The sequence below is a fragment of the Salvelinus namaycush genome, chromosome 31 (genome assembly GCF_016432855.1).
Source record: "Salvelinus namaycush isolate Seneca chromosome 31, SaNama_1.0, whole genome shotgun sequence".
NCBI lineage: Eukaryota > Metazoa > Chordata > Actinopteri > Salmoniformes > Salmonidae > Salvelinus > Salvelinus namaycush.
This window is the reverse complement of record NC_052337.1, coordinates 8,896,584-8,917,730: the sequence shown is the minus strand read 5'-3', so window position 1 is coordinate 8,917,730 and position 21,147 is coordinate 8,896,584. Positions and strand designations below refer to the sequence as shown.

The 21,147-nt window shown below is 50.2% G+C and overlaps 1 protein-coding gene across 1 annotated transcript in view; it reads right to left on the bottom strand.

Moving 5' to 3' along the window:
- The window catches only part of LOC120026183 (beta-adrenergic receptor kinase 2-like), a 91,018-nt gene that overhangs the window by 33,109 nt on the left and 36,762 nt on the right, over positions 1-21,147 (bottom strand). Inside the window, exon 3 of the mRNA XM_038971008.1 lies at positions 4,996-5,123. Within this exon, the coding sequence (XP_038826936.1) occupies positions 4,996-5,123 (128 nt within the window). The remainder of the gene's footprint in view (positions 1-4,995; positions 5,124-21,147) is intronic.

Genomic DNA, 21,147 nt, shown 5'->3' with positions numbered 1-21,147 from the left:
CGAGGGGATTGTGGTAGATATGTACATGTAACAGAGTACTGGAGGGATTGTGTAGATATGTACATGTAAACAGGAGTACTGGAGGGATTGTGGTAGATATGTACATGTAAACAGGGGAGAGACAGAGAGGGAGAGACAGAGAGGGAGGAGAGGAGAGACAGAGAGGGAGAGACAGAGAGGGAGAGACAGAGAGGGAGAGACAGAGAGGGAGAGAGGGAGAGACAGAGGGAGAGAGCGAGACAGAGAGGGAGAGAGCGAGACAGAGAGGGAGAGAGCGAGACAGAAAGGGAGAGAGCGAGACAGAAAGGGAGAGAGCGAGACAGAAAGGGAGAGAGCGAGACAGAAAGGGAGAGAGCGAGACAGAAAGGGAGAGAGCGAGACAGAAAGGGAGAGACAGAGAGGGAGAGACAGAAAGGGAGAGAGCGAGACAGAAAGGGAGAGAGCTAGACAGAGAGGGAGAGACAGAGGGAGAGAGTGAGAGACAGAGGGAGAGAGAGAGACAGAGAGGGAGAGAGCGAGACAGAAAGGGAGAGAAACAGAGAAACAGAGAGACAGACGGGAGACACAGAGGGGGGTGAGAGAGACAGACAGACAGAGGGGAGAGAGAGAGAGACAGAGGGGAGAGAGAGACAGACAGAGGGGAGAGAGAGACAGACAGAGGGGAGAGAGAGACAGACAGAGAGGGGAGAGAGAGAGACAGACAGAGAGGGGAGAGAGAGAGACAGACAGAGAGGGGAGAGAGAGAGACAGAGAGGGGAGAGAGAGAGAGAGACAGAGGGGAGCGAGAGAGACAGACAGAGGGGAGCGAGAGAGACAGACAGAGGGGAGCGAGAGAGACAGACAGAGGGGAGCGAGAGAGACAGACAGAGGGGAGCGAGAGAGACAGACAGAGGGAGCGAGAGAGACAGACAGAGGGGAGCGAGAGAGACAGACAGAGGGGAGCGAGAGAGACAGACAGAGGGGAGCGAGAGAGACAGACAGAGGGGAGCGAGAGAGACAGACAGAGGGGAGCGAGAGAGACAGACAGAGGGGAGCGAGAGAGACAGACAGGAGAGAGAGAGACAGAGAGGGGAAAGAGAGAGACAGACAGAGGGGAGAGAGAGACAGACAGAGGGGAGAGACAGAGAGGGAGAGACAGAGAGGGAGGGAGAGAGCGAGACAGAGACAGAGAGGGAGAGACAGAGAGGGAGAGACAGAGAGGGAGAGAGCGAGACAGAGAGGGAGAGAGCGAGACAGAGAGGGAGAGAGCGAGACAGAAAGGGAGAGAGCGAGACAGAAAGGGAGAGAGCGAGACAGAAAGGGAGAGAGCGAGACAGAAAGGGAGAGAGCGAGACAGAAAGGGAGAGACAGAAAGGGAGAGACAGAGAGGGAGAGACAGAAAGGGAGAGAGCGAGACAGAAAGGGAGAGAGCTAGACAGAGAGGGAGAGACAGAGGGAGAGAGTGAGAGACAGAGGGAGAGAGAGAGACAGAGAGGGAGAGAGCGAGACAGAAAGGGAGAGAAACAGAGAGACAGACGGGAGAGACAGAGGGGAGAGAGAGAGAGAGACACAGAGGGGAGAGAGAGAGACAGAGGGGGCAGAGAGAGAGAGACAGACAGAGGGGAGAGAGAGAGAGACAGAGAGACAGAGGGGAGAGAGAGAGAGACAGAGGGGAGAGAGAGAGAGACAGAGGGGAGAGAGAGACAGACAGAGGGGAGAGAGAGACAGACAGAGGGGAGAGAGAGACAGACAGAGGGGAGAGAGAGACAGACAGAGGGGAGAGAGAGAGAGAGACAGAGAGGGGAGAGAGAGAGAGAGACAGAGAGGGGAGAGAGAGACAGAGAGGGGAGCGAGAGAGACAGACAGAGGGGAGCGAGAGAGATAGACAGAGGGGAGCGAGAGAGACAGACAGAGGGGAGCGAGAGAGACAGACAGAGGGGAGCGAGAGAGACAGACAGAGGGGAGCGAGAGACAGACAGAGGAGAGACAGACAGAGGGGAGCGAGAGAGACAGACAGGAGAGAGAGAGACAGAGAGGGGAAAGAGAGAGACAGACAGAGGGGAGAGAGAGACAGACAGAGGGGAGAGAGAGACAGACAGAGGGGAGAGAGACAGACAGAGGGGAGAGAGAGAGACAGACAGAGGGGAGAGAGAGAGAGAGACAGACAGGGGAAAGAGAGAGAGAGACAGACAGGGGAGAGAGAGAGAGAGACAGACAGAGGGGAGCGAGAGAGACAGACAGAGGGGAGCGAGAGAGACAGACAGAGGGGAGCGAGAGAGACAGACAGAGGGGAGCGAGAGAGACAGACAGAGGGGAGCGAGAGAGACAGACAGAGGGGAGCGAGAGAGACAGACAGAGGGGAGCGAGAGAGACAGACATAGGGGAGCGAGAGAGACAGACAGAGGGGAGCGAGAGAGACAGACAGAGGGGAGCGAGGGAGACAGACAGAGGGGAGAGAGAGAGACAGACAGAGGGGAGAGAGAGAGACAGAGAGGGGAGAGAGAGAGACAGACATAGGGGAGAGAGAGACAGAGAGTGGAGAGAGAAAGACAGAGGGGAGAGAGAGAGACAGAGGGGAGAGAGAGAGAGACAGAGGGGAGAGAGAGAGAGAGACAGAGGGGAGAGAGAGAGAGACAGAGGGGAGAGAGAGAGAGAGACAGAGAGGGGAGAGAGAGAGAGAGACAGACAGGGGAGAGAGAGAGAGAGACAGACAGGGGAGAGAGAGAGAGAGACAGACAGAGGGGAGCGAGAGAGAGAGACAGACAGAGGGGAGCGAGAGAGAGAGACAGACAGAGGGGAGCGAGAGAGACAGACAGACAGAGGGGAGCGAGAGAAACAGACAGAGGGGAGCGAGAGAGACAGACAGAGGGGAGAGAGAGAGACAGACAGAGGGGAGAGAGAGAGAGAGACAGAGAGAGAGAGACAGAGAGAGACAGACAGGAGAGAGAGAGACAGAGAGGGGAGAGAGAGACAGAGAGGGGAGAGAGAGAGACAGACAGAGGGGAGAGAGAGAGACAGACATAGGGGAGAGAGAGACAGAGAGTGGAGAGAGAGAGACAGAGGGGAGAGAGAGAGAGACAGAGGGGAGAGAGAGAGAGACAGAGGGGAGAGAGAGAGAGACAGAGGGGAGAGAGAGAGAGACAGACAGAGGGGAGAGAGAGAGAGACAGAGGGGAGAGAGAGAGACAGACAGAGGGGAGAGAGAGAGACAGACAGAGGGGAGAGAGAGAGACAGACAGAGGGGAGAGAGAGAGACAGACAGAGGGGAGAGAGAGAGACAGACAGAGGGGAGAGAGAGAGACAGACAGAGGGGAGAGAGAGAGACACAGAGGGGAGAGAGAGAGAGACAGAGGGGAGAGAGAGAGAGACAGAGGGGAGAGAGAGAGAGACAGAGGGGAGAGAGAGAGACAGACAGAGGGGAGAGAGACAGAGGGGAGCGAGACAGACAGAGGGGAGAGAGAGACAGAGGGGAGAGAGAGGCAGAGGGGAGAGAGAGACAGAGAGTGGAGAGAGAGAGAGAGACAGAGGGGAGAGAGAGAGAGAGACAGAGGGGAGAGAGAGAGAGAGACAGAGGGGAGAGAGAGAGAGAGACAGAGGGGGGGGAGAGAGAGAGACAGACAGAGGGGAGAGAGAGAGACAGACAGAGGGGAGAGAGAGAGACAGACAGAGGGGAGAGAGAGAGACAGAGGGGAGAGAGAGAGACAGAGGGGAGAGAGACAGACAGAGGGGAGAGAGAGAGACAGACAGAGGGGAGAGAGAGAGACAGACAGAGGGGAGAGAGAGAGACACAGAGGGGAGAGAGAGAGAGACAGAGGGGAGAGAGAGAGACAGACAGAGGGGAGAGAGACAGAGGGGAGCGAGACAGACAGAGGGGAGAGAGAGACAGAGGGGAGAGAGAGGCAGAGGGGAGAGAGAGACAGAGAGTGGAGAGAGAAAGACAGAGGGGAGAGAGAGAGAGACAGAGGGGAGAGAGAGAGAGAGACAGAGGGGAGAGAGAGAGAGAGACAGAGGGGAGAGAGAGAGAGAGACAGAGGGGAGAGAGAGAGACAGACAGAGGGGAGAGAGAGAGACAGACAGAGGGGAGAGAGACAGACAGAGGGGAGAGAGACAGACAGAGGGGAGAGAGACAGACAGAGGGGAGAGAAAGAGACACAGAGGGGAGAGAAAGAGACACAGAGGGGAGAGAGAGAGACACAGAGGGGAGAGAGAGAGACACAGAGGGGAGAGAGAGAGACACAGAGGGGAGAGAGAGAGACACAGAGGGGAGAGAGAGAGACAGAGGGGCGAGAGAGAGACAGAGGGGAGAGAGAGAGACAGAGGGGAGAGAGAGAGACAGACAGAGGGGAGAGAGAGAGACAGACAGAGGGGAGAGAGAGAGACAGACAGAGGGGAGAGAGAGAGACAGACAGAGGGGAGAGAGAGAGACAGACATAGGGGAGAGAGAGAGACAGACAGAGGGGAGAGAGAGAGACAGACAGAGGGGAGAGAGAGAGACACAGAGGGGAGAGAGAGAGACACAGAGGGGAGAGAGAGAGACACAGAGGGGAGAGAGAGAGACAGACATAGGGGAGAGAGAGAGACAGACATAGGGGAGAGAGAGAGAGAGACAGAGGGGAGAGAGAGAGAGACAGAGGGGAGAGAGAGACAGACAGAGGGGAGAGAGAGACAGACAGAGGGGAGAGAGAGACAGACAGAGGGGAGAGAGAGACAGACAGAGGGGAGAGAGAGACAGACAGAGGGGAGAGAGAGACAGACAGAGGGGAGAGAGAGACAGACAGAGGGGAGAGAGACAGACAGAGGGGAGAGAGACAGACAGAGGGGAGAGAGACAGACAGAGGGGAGAGAGACAGACAGAGGGGAGAGAGAGAGACACAGAGGGGAGAGAGAGAGACACAGAGGGGAGAGAGAGACAGAGGGGAGAGAGAGAGACAGACAGAGGGGAGAGAGACAGACAGAGGGGAGAGAGACAGACAGAGGGGAGAGAGAGAGACACAGAGGGGAGAGAGAGACAGAGGGGAGAGAGAGACAGAGGGGAGAGAGAGAGACAAACAGAGGTGTGTGTTTCTCTCACTTCTTCGTAGAACTTGAGCTGTGGTACGGCCTCATCTATTTCATTCAAACAAAAATCCTTGAACAGCAGAAACCCTGAAACAAAGAAAACACACACACACTGTCAGGGTTGTTTCTTTGACATTATGCATCAGCTTTAGGTGTGTGTGTGTGTGTGTGTGTGTGTGTGTGTTTTGACCTAACTAAAAGTAGGAAAGGTAATGTCATTGTAAACAAAGCTTCTGGGGTCTGCACACACACCTTTCATTTTGAGAAGTAGGCCTTTCTAGTGGATTAGCCTTAGTAAGAGAACAATGTCCTCATCTCATTGAGCAAATCCCCTATCAGACGCACACATTGCAATGTGCCTGAAATGGACCACAATTACAGGGGGTGAGCGTCATCTTACATCTCTATTGTCTGCATATTATCTACGTATCACTGACACTAAAATGTTTATACACACTAGGACACACACAATCTACTGAAGCCCATCTGAACAGCTCGCAAAAAAAGCCCTTGTGTTGCCACGGTAACCACCTCGTAGCCTTCACGGCACGTGTTCTTACAGCCGGTACACCACATCATCATCAGCAGAGATACTTCACATCTCAGATGACAATCAATGAAAATAAAACTTCTTGTCCGTTGTGGAAGTATATTTTTGCTTATTAGAGTAAATATATATGTGTCTGGTTTCAGGAAGCTAGGCGTATGTTGGCGTCACTACTTCACACAAGAGCCATTTGTACGTATGCAAATATGGAGAGTCATAAAGAGAACACACAGAAGGATGTTGTATAAAACACATGTCTCCGGATTACATCTTCAAACTAAGGGCAACCATGGCATCCATGACAGAGAGGGAGAAGTGTTCATCCATGTATATGGGTAAGATAGTCTAGCTAGCTACATTTTCAGATATTACACGTTTCTAATTTTGTCAGAAAGTCGTTTTAATTTTGTTTTAAGTTAAAGTATACTGTTGGCTAGCTGGATGTCCGGTGTCAGTCCGGTGTCAGTCCGGTGTCAGTCCGGTGTCAGTCCGGTGTCAGTCCCGTGTCAGTCCCGTGTCAGTCCCGTGTCAGTCCCGTGTCAGTCCCGTGTCAGTCCCGTGTCAGTCCCGTGTCAGTCCCGTGTCAGTCCCGTGTCAGTAAGCATTGGGGGAAAAAAGCGTTATTAAATTGTTGCCAGCAGCACAGTTACAGTCACCAACGCTCTGGATAACATGAAAACAGCCAGCTCTTCTAGGGAGAGTAAAATGGTCAGAGTGAGGTGTTCTCTCATTTGTATCTGGAAGAAGCTAGCAAGTTAGCCAAAGTTAGCCAGTTAGGTTGGAAGCTTGACTGCTGTTGTTAGGTCAGAAAGCTTGGATCAACCCTGCTCCTCGGCCAGAGCATCCAGTGTGCGCCCCGAACTCCCCGAGAGCGAAACGCCCCGAACGCCCCGAGAGCGAAACGCCCCGAACGCCCCGAGAGCGAAACGCCCCGAAAGCGAAACGCCGCGAACGCCCCGAGAGCGAAACGCCGCGAACGCCCCGAGAGCGAAACGCCCCGAACGCTCCGAGAGCGAAACGCCCCGAGAGCGAAACGCCCCGAACGCTCCGAGAGCGAAACGCCCCGAGAGCGAAACGCCCCGAACGCGCCGAGAGCGAAACGCCCCGAGAGCGAAACGCCCCGAACGCGCCGAGAGCGAAACGCCCCGAACGAAACGCCCCGAACGCCCCGAGAGCGAAACGCCCCGAACGCCCCGAGAGCGAAACGCCCCGAACGCCCCGAGAGCGAAACGCCCCGAACGCCCCTGAACGAGCTAAACTCCCCGAACGCCCCGAGAGCGAAACGCCCCAAACGCCCCGAGAGCGAAACGCCCCAAACGCCCCGAGAGCGAAACGCCCCAAACGCCCCGAGAGCGAAACGCCCCAAACGCCCCGAGAGCGAAACGCCCCAAACGCCCCGAGAGCGAAACGCCCCGAGAGCGAAACGCCCCGAGAGCGAAACGCCCCGAGAGCGAAACGCCCCGAGAGCGAAACGCCCCGAACGCCCCGAGAGCGAAACGCCCCGAACGCCCCGAGAGCGAAACGCCCCGAACGCCCCGAGAGCGAAACGCCCCGAACGCCCCGAGAGCGAAACGCCCCGAACGCCCCGAGAGCGAAACGCCCCGAACGCCCCGAGAGCGAAACGCCCCGAACGCCCCGAGAGCGAAACGCCCCGAACGCCCCTGAACGAGCTAAACTCCCCAAACGCCCCGAGAGCGAAACGCCCCGAACGCCCCTGAACGAGCTAAACTCCCCAAACGCCCCGAGAGCGAAACGCCCCAAACGCGCCGAGAGCGAAACGCCCCGAGAGCGAAACGCCCCGAGAGCGAAACGCCCCGAGAGCGAAACGCCCCGAGAGCGAAACGCCGAGAGCGAAACGCCCCGAACGAAACGCCCCGAACGAAACGCCCCGAACGAAACGCCCCGAACGCCCCTGAACGAGCTAAACTCCCCAAACGCCCCTGAACGAGCTAAACTCCCCAAACGCCCCGAGAGCGAAACGCCCCAAACGCCCCGAGAGCGAAACGCCCCAAACGCCCCGAGAGCGAAACGCCCCAAACGCCCCGAGAGCGAAACGCCCCAAACGCCCCGAGAGCGAAACGCCCCAAACGCGCCGAGAGCGAAACGCCCCGAGAGCGAAACGCCCCGAGAGCGAAACGCCCCGAGAGCGAAACGCCCCGAGAGCGAAACGCCGAGAGCGAAACGCCCCGAGAGCGAAACGCCGAGAGCGAAACGCCCCGAACGAAACGCCCCGAGAGCGAAACGCCCCGAGAGCGAAACGCCGAGAGCGAAACGCCCCGAACGAAACGCCCCGAGAGCGAAACGCCCCGAGAGCGAAACGCCCCGAGAGCGAAACGCCCCGAACGCCCCGAGAGCGAAACGCCCCGAACGCCCCTGAACGAGCTAAACTCCCCAAACGCCCCGAGAGCGAAACGCCCCAAACGCGCCGAGAGCGAAACGCCCCGAGAGCGAAACGCCCCGAGAGCGAAACGCCGAGAGCGAAACGCCGAGAGCGAAACGCCCCGAACGAAACGCCCCGAACGAAACGCCCCGAACGAAACGCCCCGAACGCCCCTGAACGAGCTAAACTCCCCAAACGCCCCGAGAGCGAAACGCCCCAAACGCCCCGAGAGCGAAACGCCCCAAACGCCCCGAGAGCGAAACGCCCCAAACGCCCCGAGAGCGAAACGCCCCAAACGCCCCGAGAGCGAAACGCCCCAAACGCCCCGAGAGCGAAACGCCCCAAACGCGCCGAGAGCGAAACGCCCCGAGAGCGAAACGCCCCGAGAGCGAAACGCCCCGAGAGCGAAACGCCCCGAGAGCGAAACGCCGAGAGCGAAACGCCCCGAGAGCGAAACGCCGAGAGCGAAACGCCCCGAACGAAACGCCCCGAGAGCGAAACGCCCCGAGAGCGAAACGCCCCGAACGAAACGCCCCGAGAGCGAAACGCCCCGAACGAAACGCCCCGAACGCTCCGAGAGCGAAACGCCCCGAACGCTCCGAGAGCGAAACGCCCCGAACGCTCCGAGAGCGAAACGCCCCGAACGCTCCGAGAGCGAAACGCCCCGAACGCTCCGAGAGCGAAACGCCCCGAACGCTCCGAGAGCGAAACGCCCCGAACGGCTGGGCACACCCTTCTGTGGTGAAAAACACGCGGCTGGGCACACCCCTCTGTGGTGAAAAACACGCGGCTGGGCACACCCCTCTGTGGTGAAAAACACGCGGCTGGGCACACCCCTCGGTGGTGAAAAACACGCGGCTGGGCACACCCCTCGGTGGTGAAAAACACGCGGCTGGGCACACCCCTCGGTGGTGAAAAACACGCGGCTGGGCACACCCCTCTGTGGTGAAAAACAACAACTAGCCTACAAACCCTTTTCTCTTGACACTTCAATCACCTCCCTCTTCCCCCTTTCCTCCAAATCATTCTTTCTTTTGCCACCTGGTCTCGCACTCTGCAGTGGGAGAACTGGTATGGGTTTACAGATGGTACATACATTGACTTAAAAACACAGGGACAAGAACACTACTGATTAAAGAGTCAATGACGCACTATCAAACGCAATCTGATAAATTGATTGTGAGCTGCTAGGCTTAATTCTCCACCAAGAAGCACAGGTGACAATGGCCAGTGAGAAATCCCTGCCTAGGTAGAAACCTTGAGAGAAACTAAGCTACTATAGGTGAGGAGAAAGGATAGGAGAGATGAGGATGTAAGTAAGAAGAATGGTAGATGAGAAGGGAGCAGGGGAGAGTGGATGTTAGGAGATTCTTCTCTTCTCTATGATTGAGTGACTATCACTACACACACACACACACACACACACACACACACACACACACACACACACACACACACACACACACACACACACACACACACACACACACACACACACACACACACACACACACACGTTAACTCTGTCCTCCATAACAAAGGAAGAAGAGGTTATTTAAAGCATGGGGCCATCTCACAGTAACACATACACACACACACTATATGACTGATTGTGCGGTTGTTAACTGAGCTGTTGTGAGCAGTGTCTCTTCATAACCTCAGGAGGTAGAAGTGGAAAAGAGGAGAGAAAGATAACCTGCTTACTACTGCTGTGCTTATTGACTCAGTTAAAGGCTATCTGATTAGATAGCTACTATATCGTGCATCCCTATCGGTGAACATATCGGAATCGGACGATATTAGCTAAAAATGCCAACATCGGTATCGGCCCGATGTCTAGTTTAACGCGAATGTGCAAAACCGATGACAAAGCTGACGTGCATACCTACATAACGTAGGTACATGACGTAATGACGCCACGTAAAATTTGGCGCAACACAGCATTCCTAACCTGGCCCACAATGTCTGCTGTGTGGATCAAGCAGTCAACAAGTCGAGCAGTCATTTGAAACAGTAAGAACATTTCAGCGAGACAACTCACGGGCGAAATCCATTAACGCCAAGATAATGGAATTCATTACCTTTGACAATCAACCGTTCTCTGTCATGGGTGATGTTGGCTTTCGCCGACTGGTCGAGCACCGGTACACGTTGCCCTACCGGAGTTTCACAGTAATAGCGTCACTGCTATTAGCTTCACAACATACAATGGAATGCCGTTTGGGTCTTTACGTGTCAAAAAAAGATAGACATCAAACCACACTATTTGACAATAACAGTATTTAAAGCATTAAATAAGCTTTTCATTTGACACGTATAATAACAGTTCTATTATAGAATGTTGTGTGTTCTGAATTTGCACGTGCAAGCCAAACGCCACCACTACTATCAGTAACACTGTCAAAGCTGTACAAAAGTCTGCAAACAAGCAAACACCAGCCACGAACAATGTGTTTACAATACCGCGTTGGTAATAAAGCATTATTTGTTCGACCACAACTTCTGGGGTAGCTAGCTTTAGCTGGTACTAAGCTAGCACCAACACAACCAGCCTGAAAACAATTACCAGTAGAAACTGCAGTCATTTTCATTATTCTTAGCAATGATTTAGGAATCCGTGTGAGTAAGTATTAGCTAGGTAGCCACTTGTTGTTCGCCTATTGAAATTAAACTTCAGTTCATGAAAATAAATAGCTAGCCAGCTACTTAACCCTGTTGCCCAAAGCTAACGTTATAAGCAGCCAGTTAGTAGCTTCATATGGCTAGTGATGCTCGACAGGACCTGGTTATGTTTTGTGAAGGTAGCCACAATAAGGATTAGGCACAATAGTGGAATTTCTAGTTTGCCTTCAAAATAAAAGTATCTCTTTGTAAGTGATGCAGAAGGTTACAATTTGTGGAATCATGCCATATTTAGACAATATAATGTTAAACAAGGTTGGAATGTGAAGCAATGAAATGGGGTATCAGTCTACTCGGTGACAAAGAACACAACTGTGAAGAGTTTACGCACATATTAGCATTGTAGCTCTTATCTCAGGACTGTCAATTTGAAATCACCTCCCCAGTCAGCCTATTGTGTGTATTGACATTCATATTGCACTGTACAGCTTTACCTAAGGATTGGGGATCAATGAAATTGGGTATCAGTCTACTCAATACCCAAGATATTTTTTCCCAACGTCCTCGGACTTATCAGACTCCAAAACACCCACGCAGTATTGTTTTTCCTCTGGAATAGTGTTCAATACACATATGTTGACAATAAATGTGGCTCAATTCACTGTTGTTACAGAGTCCCGCAATAAGAGCTATGACGCAAATGTTCTCTGGGTGGCACTGAGTAGACTGATACCCCATGTCATTGATCCACAATCCATAGGTAAGGCTGTACAGTGAAATAAGTATGCCCCCAATGCAATTCTCAAGTATAATACATCCCAGTGTGATTTCAACAGATGTCAAATTAACAAATTGTCTTTTTTTAAATTGTATATAACAACATTCCAACCTCGTTTAGCATGATCTATTCCAATTATGGCATAATTATACTATATGTATTCATTTGCCTCACTGTCAACGGACATACTTATATTTTGAAGGCTAACCGCAATGTCCACCAATGTGGTTAATCCTTATTGTGGCTAGCTTCACATAGATGGGTCCGACCACCAATAATAAAATAAGAACCGTCTTATAAATTAGGGTTATTTTAGATGACACCTTGCTATATAGTTAGCTAGCTAGCTAACGATAGCTACTGAAACATATGTCGTTTTGCTATGTTTTTGGGGAAGAACATTGTTTGCATCCATGAGCTAGCTAGCTTTTTTTTTTTTAAATGACCAGCACTGTAGGTGCACGAGACAACTTTACCAGCATCATAGCATACGTATCGATGAATCGTTGTGACATGAAATACAAGTGATAGTGTAATCAATGCAATAACTACGTAAAAAATGTACGCGTTAAATTATGTGACGTGCTGTCATATTCAGGTCCTGATTGGTCAACAAGCTTATTTGACACGCAAAGACCCAAAACAGCATTCCATAGTATCCTGGATGAGAATGAAACGACTGAACAAATGAACAACGAAACACAGCAAGTGAAAGAAATAGGTTTTGATTATGTTTTACTGGTAATGGGGACGTGTAAATGCCAACAAAATAACTTTTTGGTTAGTGTGGTGTGTGTAACCTTTATTTAGGCAAGTCAATTAAGAACAAATTCTTATTTACAATGATGGCCTACCCCGGCCAAACACGGACGACGCTGGGCCAATTTTGCACCGCCCTATGGGACTCCCAATCACGGCCAGATGTGATACAGTCTGGATTCGAACCAGGGACTGTAGTGACGCCTCTTGCACTGAGATGCAGTGCCGTAGACTGCTGCGTCCATGTGTGTGTGTTAACTATTTGACAGTATTAGAATGGTTAAAAGGTCCCAAAAATCGTAAATATCGGTGTCGCTTTTCTGGCAAGGAAAATATTGGACATCTGCCAAAAATGTCATATCGGTGCATCACTACTAGCTACACATGCGCTCACACACACAGATAAACATACACAGATACACCCCCGCCCCCCTATACGCTCACACACAGATACACCCCCCCCCCCCTACACGCTTACACACAGATACACCCCCCCCCCCCCTACACGCTCACACACAGATACACCCCCCCCCTATACGCACACACGCAAATACACCCCCCCAATACGCTCACACGCAAATACACCCCCCCAATACGCTCACACGCAAATACACCCCCCCAATACGCTCACACGCAAATACACCCCCCAATACGCTCACACGCGCAGATACACCCCCCCAATACGCTCACACGCGCAGATACACCCCCCCAATACGCTCACACGCGCAGATACACCCCCCCAATACGCTCACACGCGCAGATACACCCCCCCAATACGCTCACACGCACAGATACACCCCCCCAATACGCTCACACGCACAGATACACCCCCCCAATACGCTCACACGCACAGATACACCCCCCCAATACGCTCACACGCACAGATACACCCCCCCAATACGCTCACACGCACAGATACACCCCCCCAATACGCTCACACGCACAGATACACCCCCCCAATACGCTCACACGCACAGATACACCCCCCCAATACGCTCACACGCACAGATACACCCCCCCAATACGCTCACACGCACAGATACACCCCCCCAATACGCTCACACGCACAGATACACCCCCCCAATACGCTCACACGCACAGATACACCCCCCCAATACGCTCACACGCACAGATACACCCCCCCCAATACGCTCACACGCACAGATACACCCCCCCAATACGCTCACACGCACAGATACACCCCCCCAATACGCTCACACGCACAGATACACCCCCCCAATACGCTCACACGCACAGATACACCCCCCCAATACGCTCACACGCACAGATACACCCCCCCAATACGCTCACACGCACAGATACACCCCCCCAATACGCTCACACGCACAGATACACCCCCCCAATACGCTCACACGCACAGATACACCCCCCCAATACGCTCACACGCACAGATACACCCCCCCAATACGCTCACACGCACAGATACACCCCCCAATACGCTCACACGCACAGATACACCTCCCCAATACGCTCACACGCACAGATACACCCCCCCAATACGCTCACACGCACAGATACACCCCCCCAATACGCTCACACGCACAGATACACCCCCCCAATACGCTCACACGCACAGATACACCCCCCCACAATACGCTCACACGCACAGATACACCCCCCCACAATACGCTCACACGCACAGATACACCCCCCCACAATACGCTCACACGCACAGATACACCCCCCCAATACGCTCACACGCACAGATACACCCCCCCAATACGCTCACACGCACAGATACACCCCCCCAATACGCTCACACGCACAGATACACCCCCCCAATACGCTCACACGCACAGATACACCCCCCCAATACGCTCACACGCACAGATACACCCCCCCCAATACGCTCACACACACAGATACACCCCCCCAATACACTCACACACACAGATACACCCCCCCCACATACGCTCACACACACAGATACACCCCCCCCACATACGCTCACACACAGATACACCCCCCCCCCACATACGCTCACACACAGATACACCCCCCCCCCACATACGCTCACACACAGATACACCCCCCCACATACGCTCACACACAGATACACCCCCCCACATACGCTCACACACAGATACACCCCCCCATACGGTCACACACAGATACACCCCCCCTATACGCTCACACACATATACACCCCCCCTATACGCTCACACACATATACACCCCCCCTATACGCTCACGCACAGCTACACCCCCCTATACACTCACGCACATATACACCCCCCCATACACACACAGATACACACACACACACACACACACACACACACACACACACACACACACACACACACACACACACACACACAGATACACACACCACCCCTATATGCTCACTCACAGATGCTCACCCCCCCCACCCTCTTAAAGAATGTGTTGTGGCAGACGCCATTTGATGTGGAGGTATAGCAGCAAAAGACAGTGAGATGGTCCAGGCAGAGAGGTGACAGGGTTGATGTGCATCGTGAAGCATCATTTCCCTCTGTAGTACAGGTATATAGGGCCTTGACACAGAGCTAACTCTCCCACCATTACTACACACTTCTGTCTGCAATGGCATCTCACCAGCCCAGTGAGAGAGCGAGACAGCGAGAGCGAGCGACTGTACAAAGTAGGGATGCAAATTTCGGTCAATTTTGCTGCCGACTAACGGACTCTCATTAAGAGGTCATGCATACAAGGACCAGACATTTTTCATGAAGAGCTTAACGAAAACATGCAACCTTAGCAAGCCTATCGTCTAACAGTGAGAAGGCTACAGCCTATTATTGAACATGCAACCTTAGCAAGCCTATCGTCTAACAGTGAGAAGGCTACAGCCTATTATTGAACATGCAACCTTAGCAAGCCTATCGTCTAACAGTGAGAAGGCTACAGCCTATTATTGAACATGCAACTCCGGTAATGAAGCAGCTAATAAAAACTCATTTTCAAACATTTGCCAAAATGCAACTGGCGGAAAACACAATTCTGAACAGGGCACCTAATGCTAGCAGTTCCATATGTGAGAGATGAACATCTGTGTTAGAAACTTAGAGGGGGAATCTAAAGATGCAACTACTATGATGGGTTGTTAATATGACTAGGATTCCGCCTTTGGCTTCTGGACAACGAATAGAAAGTTGATATGAATATCAATATATTAGGAGAGAAATGCTGGTCTTTATAAAATAATTGCCTCCACGTTTCTAAGGTTGGATTTTGGCTACTCTGAAGCAACGTAAGACATGCCTCATTATTAGAAGTAAGGTAAAATGTTTAGGTTTCAAACAATTGTAGTGCCTCAAGCTCACATTGCAAAGTGGTGCGTGACGAGCTGATAGACCCCAGACAGCCGACCGTTGACAGCCGACCGTTGACTACGCATCTGAATGGAGAACTGGAGGAGCGCATGACGAGGTGATATTGAGAAATAAAAATAGCCCCTTTATAAATCGTGGTCACCAAAGTTAACACGCATTGCACTTCGAATTGTTATTTGTTCTGCAATGACTGGGCTGACACACAAGCAGGCTTCCAGTAGCCTGCAGCTTTTTGAGGAGCTACTCTCACGCTGTCTGACAGGTGGTAGGCTATTTCCACTCCTCAAACTAGGCTGTATGCTGTGCTCGTGTGATAAATACAAACGCAGCAATTTAATTCCACAAAATTATGCAAATTAACCTATAGATCGATACGCATGATGTATTTTCGCCGTCTAACCGATTAACGGTAACATCCCTAGTACAAAGCCAATAATATACACTGAACAAAAACAAACATGTAAAGTGTTGGTCCCATGAGCTGAAATAAAACATCCCAGATATGTGCACAAATTTGTGTACATCCCTGTTAGTAAGCATTTCTCCTTTGCCAAAACAATCCATCCACCTGACAGGTGTGGCATATCCAGAAGCTGATTAACAACCTTGAGTCGATTGCCGCACCGGTGAGTCAATTTAAATGACATTACAAAAAGATCAATCAAATCCACCAGTTTAAACTAAAAAGATATGTTTTTGTGTGCATTGGATGAGTCTCAATCCACAGAATCCGCCAGTGTCGAGCTGCGGCGAAAGGTGACGAGCTAAAGCGGTGTTTGTCAGACCATGAGACATCCCGGACTGTCCTTTTTGCCATTTCTGAATGTGCTATTCAATGCGTTTCTATGTGCTTCAGTAGTAAAGGCCAAATAATTGTTTATTATTTTATACCTAATGGGGTACTAAAATTCTAAATCAAATCGCTAAATGATCCATAGTATGACCATCTTAAAACGATTTCCTGTCAGCTTCATCCGGCTTCTTCACCTGTGGGATCGTCTGAGACCAGCCACCAGGACAGCTGATGAAACTGTGGCTTTGCACAACCGAAGAATTTCTGCAAAAAGCATCTTAGGGAAGCTCATCTGCGTCCTCACCAGGATCTTGACCTGACTGCAGTTCGGCGTCGTTACCGACTTCAGTGGGCAAACGCTGACCTTCGATGCCCACTGGCACACTGGTGAATCCCGGTTTCAACTGCAGTTTGCTGATGTCAACGTTGTGAACCAAGTGCCCCATGGTGGCGGTGGGGTTATGGTACCGGCAGGCATAAGCTACAGACAACGAACACAATTGCATTTTATTGATGGCAATTTGAATTCACAGATACCGTGACGAGATCCTGAGGCCCATTGTCGTGCCATTCATCCGCCGCCATTACCTCATGTTTCAGCATGATAATGCACAGCCCCATGTCACAAGGCTCTGTACACAATTCCTAGAAGCTGAAAATGTCCCAGTTCTGTAGTGATGCTTAAGGCAAATGGTGGACACACCAGACACTGACTGGTCAACGCCCCTACCTTCTTTTTAAAAGGTAACAGATACATATCTGTATTCCCAGTCATGTGAAATCCATAGATTAGTTCTTTATATGAACTGTAACTCAGTAAAATCTTTGAAATGGTTGCATGTTGAGTTTATATTTTTGTTCAGTGTAACATTTGAAATGTCAATTTTCAAATATTTTGTGAGTATAATGCTCTGATTGTTTATTTCCCTTTTAGTAGTGTTGTCGCTGAAATGTTACTAACAATACCAGGCCAAGTATAACGATAGCGAGTAGTATTGCACTACCACAGGGAGAAGCCTAGTATCCTGTCCCCCCCAGAATACTTGTTCCAGTTGTGTAAACATTCTGGACATGTGCTACGCAAAAACACTGTCACTGATATTCACACTTCCACTCAATACAAACACATATTAAATTAACTTCACACTGTATAATACAATACTGCATAGAATGGCTGATTTGCTCATATTTGCAAAGGCCTACCTGTGATTTGGCTGAAGGAATATACATGCATAATGATCTGCATGCCAATGTGGCAGGATGGGGAAAACCCTGCATGGAACAATCAGTCTTTACTCTTCAGTTAACTGACCCACACACTATCTCTCTCACAAACATATACACACACAGCTCACAACTTTAAAAACATTAGGCACCAAACAGAATTTAATAATCACCAGAAAGCAATAGATTGTTTATATATTTTAGGCGTACATTATGCCTATAAGAATCCTACAGTGCATGCGGAAAGTATTCAGACCCCATCCCTTTATCCCACATTTTGTTACGTTATAGTCGCATTCTAAAATGGATTCATATTTTTTTCCTCATCTCCACACAATACCCCATAATGACAAGGAGAAAACAGGTTTAGAATTTTTTACAAATGTATTCATATTCAAAAACAGAAATACATTATTTACATAAGTATTCAGACATTTTGCTATGAGACTCGAAATTAGTGATGCACCGATGCGACATTTTTGGCTGATATCTGATATTTTCCTTGCCAAAAAAAAAGATACCGATAACCATTATTAAACATTTTAGCGGCCTTTATTAAAGCATTCTACTACAGTTAAATAGTTAACACACACACATGGACACAGCGGTCTAAGGCACTGCATCTCAGTGCAAGAGGCGTCACTACAGTTCCTGGTTCGAATCCAGGCTGTATCACATCCGGCCGTGATTGGGAGTCCAATAGGGCGGTGCACAATTGGCCCAGCGTCATCCGGGTTTGGCCGGGGTAGGCCATCGTTGTAAATAAGAATTTGTTCTTAACTGACTTGCCTAGTTAAATACACGTCACACACACACGCCAAAAAGTTATTTTGTTGGCATTTACACGTCCCCATTACCAGTAAAACATCATCAAAACCTATTTCTTTCACTTACTTGCTGTGCTGCTTCGTTGTTCATTTGTTCAGCCGTTTCATTCTCAAACAGGATTTCATCATTCAAGCAGTGAAGTTTCAGCTCTGTCTGTCCGTGGCCTCTCTTCCTCGGTGCGCACTGTCACTGTGTCCGTTTCCATCTTGTCCAGCTGTGTATGTAACATTTCACGTAAACCCTGTTTCTTGTCTGCATCAAAGTAGTGGTCCTTGTACCTAGCATCGAGCATGGTGGCATCACAGTAAAGAGAATGTCACCAAATCACTTGTTCACAGCCTGTGTGGGCAGTTTTGTTGAGCAGGCGTTTCAATGCCATGACAGAGGGTGTCACATCTGCTCCAGACACAGTTGATGAGCTTATTTCTCCAGTCAGTTGTTCAAATGGAGCTAGGAGTGTTTTCATGTTTCCAAGTTTCTAACATGTTCTCAAATGCCATTGAAATGGCAGCAGCAGTATGAGAACCAGCACATTCTCGAGCATGCAATAAGGCTTTCCTCAGTAGGAAATCCTTGTCGACCCACTGTGCTGTTAGACTCAGCATGCTCATGGGGCTGATATCGATGGTCCAAATGTCAGTCGTGAAGCTAATAGCAGTGACGCTATTACTGTGTAACTCCGGTAGGGCAACATCTGAAAAATAGCACACTTGGTTGTGTGTACCGGTGCTCGACCAGTCAGTGAAAGCCAACATCACCCACGACAGAGAAGAGTTAATTGTCAAGGACAATGAATTCCATTATCTTGCCGTTAATGGATTTCGCCTGTGAGTTGTCTCGCTGAAATGTTCTTACTGTTTCAAATGACTGCTCGACTTGTTGACTGCTTGATCCACACAGCAGACATTGTGGGCCAGGTTAGGAATGCTGTGTTGCGCCAAATTTTACGTGGCGTCATTACGTCATGTACCTACGTTATATAGGTATGCACGTCAGCTTTGTCATCGGTTTTGCACATTCGCGTTAAACTAGACATCGGGCCGATACCGATGTTGGCATTTTTAGCTAATATTAACCGATTCCGATACGTCCACCGAAATATCACACATCCCTACTCAAAATAGAGCTTCTGTGTGTCCTGTTTCCATTGATCATCCTTGAGATGTTTCTACAACTTGATTGGAGTCCACCTGTGGTAAAATCAATTGATTGGACATGATTTGGAAAGGCACACACCTGTCTATATAAAAGGTTCCAAAGTTGACAGCGCATGTCAGAGCAAAAACCAAGCCATGAGGTCGAAGGAATTGTCCATAGAGCTCCGAGACAGGACTGTGTCATGGCACAGATCTAGGGAAGGTACCAAAACAAATTATGCAGCATTGAAGGTCCCCAAGAACACAGTGGCTTCCATCATTCTTAAATGGAAGAAGTTTGGAACCACCAAGACTCTTCCTTGAGCTGGCTGCCCGGCCAAACAGAGCAATCGGCGGATTAGGGCCTTGGTCAGGGAGGTGGCCAAAAACCTGATGGTCACTCTGACAGAGCTCCAGAGTTCCTCTGTGGAGAGGGGAGAACCTTCCAGAAGGACAACCATCTCTGCAGCACTCCACCATGCCCAATTTCAACTTCCTTCTACTCATCCCCAGAATATAAGACTTGCATATTATTAGTAGATTTGGATAGAAAACACTCTGAAGTTTCTAAAACTGTTTGAATCATGTCTGTGAGTAGAACAGAACTTATGTATCAGGCAAAACCCAGAGGACTAACCATTCAGAATTTTTTTTTTTTAGGTCACTGTCTGTTCAATGAGATTTCATTGGGATACTAGATTTCTAATCAACCTGTTTGCAGTTCCTACCGCTTCCACTGGATGTCACCAGTCTTTGGAAATAGGTTGAGGTCAGATAATAGCATATTATGCTTTCGCCGAAAAGACTTTTTGAAATCTGACATGTTGGCTGGATTCACAACGAGTGTAGCTTTAATTTGGTATCTTACATGTGTGATTTAATGAAAGTTTGATTTTATATCTTTTTTTATTTGGCGCTCTCCATTTTCCCTGGCTATTGGCCAAGTGGGACGCAAGCGTCCCACATATCCCAGAGAGGTTAACGGTAGAGTGGCCAGACGGAAGCCACTCCTCAGTAAAAGGCACATGACAGCCCGCTTGGAGTTTGCCAAAAGGCACCAAAAGGACTCTCAAACCACGAGAAACAAGATTCTCTTGTCTGATGACACAAAGATTGAACTCTTTCACCTGAATGCCAAGCGTCACATCTGGAGGAAACCTGGCACCATCCCTACAGTAAAACATGAGTGGCAGCATTATGCTGTGGGGATGTTTTTCAGCGGCAGAGACTGGGAGACTAGTCAGGATCGAGGGATATGGATCAAAGTACAGAGATCCTTGATGAAAACCTGCTCCAGAGCTCAGGACCTCAGACTGGGGCGAAGGTTCACCTTCCAACAGGTCAACAACCCTAAGCACACAGCCAAGACAACGCAGGACTGGTTTCGGGAATAGTCTCCGAATGTCCTTGAGTGGCCCAGCCAGAGCCTGGACTTGAACCCGATTGAACATCTTAGGAGATACCTGAAAATAGCTCTACAGCAATGCTCCCCATACAACCTGACAGAGCTAGAGAGGATCTGCAGAGAGGAATGGGAGAAACTCCCCAAATACAGGTTTCCCAAATACAGAAACTCCCCAAATCTTGTAGCGTCATACCCAAGAAGACTCAGGGCTGTAAAGGTGCTTCAAGAAAGTACTGAGTAAAGGGTCTGAATACTTATGTAAATGTGATATTTCAGTTTATTTTATAAAATGTGCAAACATTTC